This window comes from Sciurus carolinensis, chromosome 11 (genome assembly GCF_902686445.1).
Source record: "Sciurus carolinensis chromosome 11, mSciCar1.2, whole genome shotgun sequence".
Classification (NCBI taxonomy): Eukaryota; Metazoa; Chordata; class Mammalia; order Rodentia; family Sciuridae; genus Sciurus; species Sciurus carolinensis.
In genome coordinates, this window is record NC_062223.1 from 71,169,543 (window position 1) to 71,178,853 (window position 9,311).

The 9,311-nt window shown below is 38.0% G+C and overlaps 1 protein-coding gene across 1 annotated transcript; it reads left to right on the forward strand.

Annotated features, from left to right (window-relative positions):
- The first annotated feature begins 6,202 nt into the window (after positions 1-6,202).
- LOC124960417 (olfactory receptor 56A1) lies at positions 6,203-7,147 on the forward strand. Its single transcript, XM_047519176.1, has one exon. It carries the CDS (start codon positions 6,203-6,205, stop codon positions 7,145-7,147), a length of 945 nt encoding a protein of 314 aa, XP_047375132.1.
- The last annotated feature ends 2,164 nt before the right edge of the window (positions 7,148-9,311 follow it).

A 9,311-nucleotide genomic window follows, 5' to 3' on the forward strand; every position in this document is an offset into this window, starting at 1 on the left:
CACCATAGCCACATTGTGGAACCAAACTAGATGCCCTTCAGTTGATGAATGGATAAAGAAACTGTGGCATATATATACAATGGAATATTACTCCGCAATGAAGAATGATAACATTGTGGCATTTGCAGGCAAATGGATGAAATTGGAGAATATCATGCTCAGTGAGATAAGCCAATCTCAAAAAACTAAAGGACGAATGATTTCGCTGATAAGCAGATGAGGACATATAATGGGGAGTGGGAGGGGTTAGCATTAGGGTTAGGGTTAGGTTTAGGGTTAGGGATAAGGAGGTTGGTAAGAATGGAGGAAGAAAGGACTGTATAGAGGGAAAAGAGGGGTGGAAGCGGTGAGGGGGAAGGGAAAAATAATAACAGAATGAATCAAACAACATTACCCTATGTAAATTTGTGATTACAGAAATAGTATGCCTTGACTCCATGTACAAATAGAGAAACAACATGTATCCCATTTGTTTACAGTAAAAATAAAAAAGAAAAAGAAAAAAAAGAGATATAATCTAATAGATGGTTGAATCCACTGATGGATTAGCAGGGTGGTAACTGTAGTCAGGAAAGGTGTGCTTAGAGGGGGTAGGTCACTGGGGGCATGCTGTTGGGGTTTATGTTTTGTCCCTGGTAAGTGGACCTCTCTCTGCTTCCTGATTCCCAAGTTCTGAACTGCTTTCCTCTGCCATATTCTTCCTCCATGATGTTCTACCTCACCTTTGGTCCAGATCTATGCAGTTCCCTGACTATGGATTGAAACTCTGAAATTGTGATCCAAAATAAACTTTTCCTCCTCTGTGTTGCACTCTTTAATGTCTTTTGGTCACAGGGATGAAAAAGCTGACTGAAACAAAGTTACTAATCTACAATGCCATTTAATTACTACAAAAGAATCTTGAAGTCAGGAGCCATAATTATCTTGTCTGATCTAGTGCTGAACACATAGTTGATAATAATGTCAATATTTATGGAATGACTAAGATTTACATAGATTAAATTATTTGCCTAATTTGATACAGATATCAAATAGCAAAGATGAATTCAGGAAACTACAACAAGAAGAGACTTGTATAGTTTTGTAAATAAATTCTAGAAAGTTTTAATATAAGGAAATCTATCAAGATAATACTTCAGCATGTTGAACATAGAATTAGGGAGTGTTATAAGAGAAAGGATAATCAAGCAATACACACTGACTTGAATTTCAACTCAGTTTCAAAGCCACATCTCAATGACTGGCACCCAGTGGCACCATAACATAAGGTAGGATGACGGTCCCCATGAGACCCAGCTCCTCAGAGGCCAGGACCCTGTTTCCCAAAGAACTATAGCTCCGAGTTGGCTTGGAGAAGTGGGTGGACAGTGTGAGGAATTAACTGCATCATAAAACCCTCTGGATTTTTTTTCATGGAACCAAGGAAGCAGTTCCAGCTCTGGTTACTAGATGCAGACATTTGGCCCCTCAAGCAGGACCTGCTCTGTTGCTTTACCTGTGAGTGCTGGGGATGAGGGAGGGGGATCAATATTGTGCCCGGTCAGTAGCGTCTGTGTCATCAAAAGACAGAACAGACTTTCTCCACATTGTTATAGTGGCACCCATGAAAAAATAGAGAAAGCCCATGTGCTGTGGTACTGGATGGCTTGCACGTTCAGAAATCCAGCTTCTTCCTGGAAGGGACCTTACTATAGTATCAAGAGTCCCACGGCACCGAATGCAGGGGATCTTGTGTGTTCTATGGCTGAGACCTTCATGGGAGAGTGCCCAGATGCAGTCTAGGGATTTCAGGGAGGGAAAGGACAAAGAAAATATTTCGACTTCATTGTGACCCTGGGTACCCAGGTCCTTTAAAGCTCTGGGAGAAGACTGGTAAGGAAATTTGGTTATTGCTTTCTTCCAGCATGGTTCAATCTCAAAAATTAAGAAAGAATTCTTCTTTGATTAGTAGAAAGGATTTATTTCCAACAGAAACAGATTTCTCTATGATTTTCTCTCAATGGCCCTAGTGTCTTTTATTTTTTCTCTTTTTTTTTTCAAAGTCAGTTGTATATTTGGAAGGCATTGTTTAGTTAAAATATCTACACTCTCCAAAATGTTTCTTATAATAATTAGTTTTTAACTCTTTATCCTGGACACCTCTATTTTGTATTACAGGTTCAAAACTGTTCCTTAAATCAAGGTGCTCTGAACTGGACACAGTATTCTAAGCGTGGCAGGATAGAAGCCACCACTTTCTCTCTGATCACTGTTACTTTTGCTTATGTAGCTTAAGTTCTAATTGTTTTTTGTAATAGGAATCGAACCCCTACATCTCCCACTCTTTTTATTTTTTGAGACAGAGTCTTGCTAAATTGCTGAGGGTCTGCCTTGAACTTGTGATCCTCCTGCCTCAACCTCCTTAGTTGCTGAGATTACAGATGTGTACCACCCTGCCTGACATCTAGTAGCTATTATTAACTGAATGATTCAAAAGTTTGACTCATATCTATGTCTATGCTTTCATCTGCAATAAATCTGGTTATCTGTTTTTTTTCTATACTTATTCCTCTCTTATCCTTTATATTAAGTACATCCTTCTTAGTGATGTCTAGATAGAAGAAGGATGAGTTTATAATTGTTCCCACAGGGTGAGGAAGGAATGAAGACAGGGAGAAGGAAGGATCAGAGACTGGGAATTGTGAAGCAGGCTCATAGATGGGGACTACACATAAGAGGAAGAAGAGAAAACCTGAGGCAAGGATCTTTCAGATACAGAATAAGACAAGAAAAGAGAACAGGCAAAAGGTGAAAAATAAGTAATGCAGGGTAATGGGATGTGGTTTGCAACAGGGGATGTAAGATATCTGAGGCAATTCTCTTTTGTAAAGGAGGAACTACCACGTTGTTTGTGAGTATGAAGACAAAGGTCAGAGACTGAATCAGAAGTTTCCCACTCAACAGGGTCCAGGCTTTGGGGGCCAGGAAGTCTTTACATCTGGTGCTTAGGTTAAGATTCCCAAGGTCCAACAAGAGCCTTTGTGCTATCACAAATTTCGCTCTGCCTGCTTCTATCCCTGCCTCTGGCCTAGAGCTTTCTGGGTTTCTGTTGACATCTTGCACTTCTTCCTGTGGCTTGACTTGCTTCAATTCTTACATCAGTTTCCTTGGTTAATGTTTTTCTGTTTTTTTTTTTTTTATTTTAACCTTTAAAATCCCAAATTCTCAAAATATAAACATTTATTTCACAACCGTTTATTAAGAATCTACTGAGCATTAGTAATGTGAACACGGCATGGGATTAAAAAGATGAACAATGTATTTTATAGACTTCAGAGATTTTATAGTAGGTTAGGAAAAGAGTAAAGTCAGATGGTGCTGTGTTTTATAAAATATTTAAATAGGAATAAAATTATTCCCTTGAGGACCTGTTCCTTTTCCTTCTTTATCTTTCTTTTCCCTTTGTCATCAAACATTTTTCTTTCTTTAGTCCTTTAACCCTTAGTTTAAGAATGTTCAAATTTCTACTATTAAACAACAGCACAAACCCAACTTTAATCCTTCTGTGTTTAGTCAAGCCCACTGGCTCCTCCTTCGATCTTTTCCATTCAGTTTCTCTTCCCACAGAACTGTTCTTGTGAAGATCACCAGTGATTACCTAATTGCCAAATGCAGTGGACCATTTATTTTCCTACATTATTGAAATTCTGCAGTTGACACATCTGGTCACTCCATTTGATTCTCAGTTATGGCTCTGGAAATTCCTTTCCAGGTTCCTTTGCAATCTCTATACTTTCTGGCTGAAGGGTTTCTTAGGGGTCCATTGCTAGACTTATTTATATTTTAATCTATATATAATCTATAATCTCCTTAAGAAAATATATTAAGTCCTATGATCTGAAATATGCACTATATGATGATAATTTCCAATTCCTGTATTTAACTTTGAGCTTTCAAGTAAATTTGAGTTGTGTTCTACAACATTTCATAAGTATTTGTTAGCTTATATAGATTCCATAAACTCAATATACCAAAATTGATCTATAATCTCTGCCTCCACAGATATGTTAAATCTTTCCAAAACCAATTGTTTTGTGGAAATTTACTAAGTCATTTAAGTCAGAACAGACAATACAATTTTTCAATTCCTACCCTCTCTTCTTCTATGTAACTAGTCACACACATATAAATTCTCAACTGGACTATTGAAGGGAACAATAACCTGTAACATTTTAGGATGTCCTTTACTTGTTTTGGTCCTTTAAATTTGGGTATGAAAGAGGAAAAGGAAGGAGATTTATTAGATTTGTCCAAAAGTGAAATCATGATCTCACACCCAATGGGAATGTGTGATAGATGAAAATATTTGTTAAGATATGGGAGGCCTGAACATTTTTAATATCAATGTTAAGGATCCAGAAGAGTTTGAATCATAGAGAATTGAGAAGAAATTAATAGGTAAAAATTCCTAAGAAAATCAAGGTGGATAGAATCAAAATCAGAGGTGGGTGGATTGTCATTTGGAGTAGGGATAGAGAGTCTATTTTACCACATACAAGTAGGAGAGTGAGGTGTTAGAGGTTGCTGGATTTATGTCATGGGAAATTGAGGAACTTGAATCTGATGTCCCTGCTGCTTTTGTGAGGCAGTTGGAGAAGTTAAGTGAGAAAGGAGGGGATTTAGCATTTGAAAAGAATTTAGAAATCTTGAAAAATTACTTGAAATGGGTGGAAGAATGAATTAACCAGAGAAGGTTACTGTAATAAACTTGTATATTAAGAGCTCAGTTCATGTTGGTAGATATAAATCTTAATGAAAAGTCTGCCTTTGAACATAACTTTCTATAGGAAGAGTGAATTGTCCTTTTGCTGACTTGGGATTAAGTATGTCCAGGATGGAGTGTGCCAGAGGTATAAGCCAGAATGACTGGGAGCTTGAGGAAACCTCTTTACATTTTGTCAATGTTTACTTGTGTTTTCCTTTAGTTTAGAATAAGATTGGAAGTATAGCATAATATTTTCCATCCCAAATTTACTTTTGTGTATAATAAAAAGTGAGAAAAACTTAATTTTTTACTACTATCTAGCAAATAATATCAGCATTCTTTCTGAAAGTACCATATAATTAACCATGATTTAATGATTTATTTGGTAATTGTATATTATTCTGTAAATAAGCAAGCATTTCTGGCTTGTAGGATCTATAATTAGTCAATTTTTTTTTGTTAACATTGGTTAGAAAAGTTTTTATGGCATCTGCAGATAAATGGATGGAATTGGAGAGTATCATACTAAGTGAAATAAGCCAATCCCAAAAAACCAAAGACCAAATGTTTTCCCTGATAAGTGGATGATGATACATAATGAGGGGGGGTAAGAGAAGAATGGAGGAACTTTAGATTACAGAGAGGGAAATGAGTGGGAGGAGGGGGTCAGGGTATGAAAGATGGTGGAAGGAGACAGACATCATTACCCTATGTACATGTATGATTACACGAATGGTGTGAATCTACATCATGCACAACCATAGAAACAAAAAGTTGTACCCCATTTGTGTACAATGAATCAAAATGCAGTCTGTAAATAAAAAATTAAATAAATTTAAAACAAAAGAAAAGCTTTTGCTACTTTACTATTTGTTTTTTATGTTTATATTAGTGCATTATAGTTATACATAATAGTGGGGTTCATTTCAATGTATTCATAGATGCATGTAATATAATTTGTTCCATTTCACAAAGTGTTTTAATGAGCTAATTCTTTTCACCATTTTCCTTCTAAACCACTTGTGTAGTTTTTTTTTTTTTTTATTTTTACAGACTGCATTTTGATTCATTGTACACAGATAGGGTACAACTTTTCATTTCTATGGCTGTACACAATGTAGATTCACACCATTCATGTAATCATATACGTACCTAAGGTAATAATGTCTGTCTCAGTCTACTATCTTTCCTCCCCCCACCGCCTTCTGCCCAATTTTTTGTGTAGTTTTTTTTTATTTGTTATTCCAAATTAACTCCAGAAATAACTTGGCAACACTTCCCCCATTCATCTGAATAACCACTGATCTTTGCATTTGTCTGGGATTAGGCTTTTATATCTCATCAATTTTCTGGATAGAAAAGTGTTAGTGAATATTTTGGTAGCTTTATTTTTTATTTTCATCTAATTCCTAAGTCTTATCATACATAAATCCAGGTGAAATCTTTAGGATTTATCTCATGAACTTATCCAGCAACTACTCCACTGCTCCAATCTCTGAATTCCTCCTCATCTGCTTCCCTAACTACCAGAGTTGGCAGCACTGGCTGTCCCTGCCCCTCAGCCTGCTCTTCCTCCTGGCCATGGGGGCCAACGCCACCCTCCTGATCACCATCCGCCTGGAGGCCTCTCTGCATGAGCCCATGTACTACCTGCTCAGCCTCCTCTCCCTGCTGGACATCGTGCTCTGCCTCACTGTCATCCCCAAGGTCCTGGCCATCTTCTGGTTTGACCTCAGACCCATCAGCTTCTCTGCCTGCTTCCTCCAGATGTTCATCATGAACAGTTTTCTCCCCATGGAGTCCTGCACTTTCATGGTGATGGCCTATGACCGCTATGTGGCCATCTGCCATCCACTGCGGTACTCATCCATCATCACTAACCAATTTGTGGCCAAGGCTAGTGTCTTCATTGTGTCTCGGAGTGTTTTGCTGCTTTCACCTGTTCCCATTCTCTCTGCTCGGCTCCATTACTGTGGGAAAAATGTCATTGAGAACTGCATCTGTGCCAACATGTCTGTGTCCAGACTTTCCTGTGATAATGTCACCCTTAACAGAATCTACCAATTTGTGGCTGGTTGGACCTTATTTGGCTCAGATTTCTTTCTCATCTTCCTTTCCTACACCTTCATTCTAAGAGCAGTACTTAGGTTTAAGGCTGAGGGGGCTGCAATGAAGGCCTTGAGCACATGTGGTTCCCACTTCATCCTCATCCTCTTCTTCAGCACCATCCTGCTGGTCGTAGTGCTGACGAATGTGTCCAGAAAGAGAGTCCCCATGGACATCCTGATCCTGCTTAATGTTCTTCACCACCTTATTCCCCCTGCTTTGAATCCTATTGTATATGGGTTTCGAACCAAAGAGTTAAAGCAAGCGTTTCAGAAATTGCTGCAGAGAGGATTTTAAACACATTGAAAGGACTCTCTACAGAAACACCATTTTAAAATTCTATTTCTATTTCAGGATCCCCAATTCAGTCAATAAACTAATGTGTAGATATTGAATATTTCTACCTACTTTTTGTCCCTTTAATAGCAGGAATTAGTATGTCCCTCTTAGTACTTGATCAAAGTTCAATGGCCTAGATTGTGTTACTAATATTTGTAGCTACTTCATTCTGTGTCTAGACATTTACATATTCAAATCATTTCATCCTCACAAGAATTTTGCATGGTAGGATTTTTATTCCAAATACTGACAAAGGTCTCATTGATTCCAGTACAAGTCTGTCTGACTCCAGAAACTTTCCATAGCTTTCCACTCCTTCCTCAGATCCTATGTTATTTTTGTGAATCTACTGCTGCCCATTGGTTTCTTCTCTCAGAATAAAACAGGAGCACAGAACCCAGAGACGTAGTCACCATATTTTTGTGATCATGGTTCTTCAGGCTTTTGTCACAAAAGACTGATGATCATAATTATACCAGCCAGGGTCAAGTAGAAGCCTCCCACATCTTCAAACACTTATGAGGACTGAAGCAGAAATCACTGGAGAATAAGACCAGCAGTGTGAATGGTGGTCAAACCAACTGAGGTACAGGGAACATTCTGTGTATTCAAAATCATGCTCCATATGCTCTGGAGTTCTAGAGCCTTCAGGGAGGGGACTATATGGTTAAACCTCTAGATTCATAATCCAGTAAAAATGGTGAGAAAGCAATTTCTTACTATGGTTGGTAGTAGTGTCATTTTCATGTGGATAATAGGGAACTGAGGTCTCAAGCTCATCCAATAACCTTACTGAGAGAGAAGGCATAGTTCTTATTTGAAAAATTTCATGAGGAAGAAGCCAGAGCCACTCTGTTAAGAGGTTAAAGACGGACTCAGAGGAGCACATTCCATGATTGCTATATTAAAGACATTTGAAATGTAGAGATCACCAATCCCTTGTTTTAATCAAACATGATCATTGTTGTTCTATGAAATATCTCTTTAATGGTTAATTAAAAATATTAGATGAATAAGCATTTATTATACAACCTTAGAGTATAAGAAGAACTTGGTGAATTGTGCAGTGCTGGGGAGTTTCTTGATATCTTTAAGTAAAAAAGTGATCAGAAAGTATTTTTAAGGTAATTTCTTTAAAGAATGAGCAGAACTTGATTATCAGTTGGATGTGTAGCATAAGTGAGAAAAAGATGGCCGACTGCATTTTCAAGCTTTCATGATACTTCTGTGGGTTTTGTCAGTTTGACTCTGCTTATTCAAGGTACATTAGCATAAGCTTCTCTTCTTATGGATGAAGACAGAGATCAGGTTCTCCAGAGCCAAACATAGCTGACCTGGAGGACTGGTCATGCAGTTGTCCTTGCTTCATCCTGTGAGAAAAAACTCAATTACATGGTCTTCTGAGACCCTCATATTGATTCTGGGCACACACATCTAATTGTCTTCACACACAAGGAAACAAGTTTGATAGACTCTTTACTTTAAAAAAATCTAAATGCCATGTTAATGTTGAAGGCTGATTAGTCACATATCATTTGGTTTCCAGTTTCTGGACCTCATTGCCCTACCCTATATATTTTCCTTAAATTCCTTGGATACACTTTGAAGTCTCCAAATCGTTCTTTCCTCTGTTTCTCTCAGAGGTATGTTCTCTGTCATTGTATTTCATAGTCCTCCTGAGGCACTAAAGCTATGGCCATTTCATAGATTTCTTCTGATAGATGGGGCAGGATGGAGTGGGATGGGGCTTATTCCACAAATCCAACCATGATCCTAGGAAGGAGACACAAGATGGATGCTACTTTCATTGCTTATATAGTATGGCTTTATATTTTCTAGAGGTACATTAGTTTGCTAAGATGGATCATCATTAAATTTACCCTCTCACTTAAAACAATTGAAAAACTAAAACAAAATATGTAAAATAATGGTTCTCAAGCCATGGACATCAGATCATGGACAGTGATCCCTCAGAGATAGGAAACAAAAAAGGTGAGTACTAATTATTGGAGGGAGATTATAGGGAGATTTCAGGGCCATCTAGGGTCCAGCTTGGTTGTCTTCCTGTGTTGAGGAGAAGGAGATGGGAGTGAGGGACGGCAAGGCCACTATAGTTCACAGG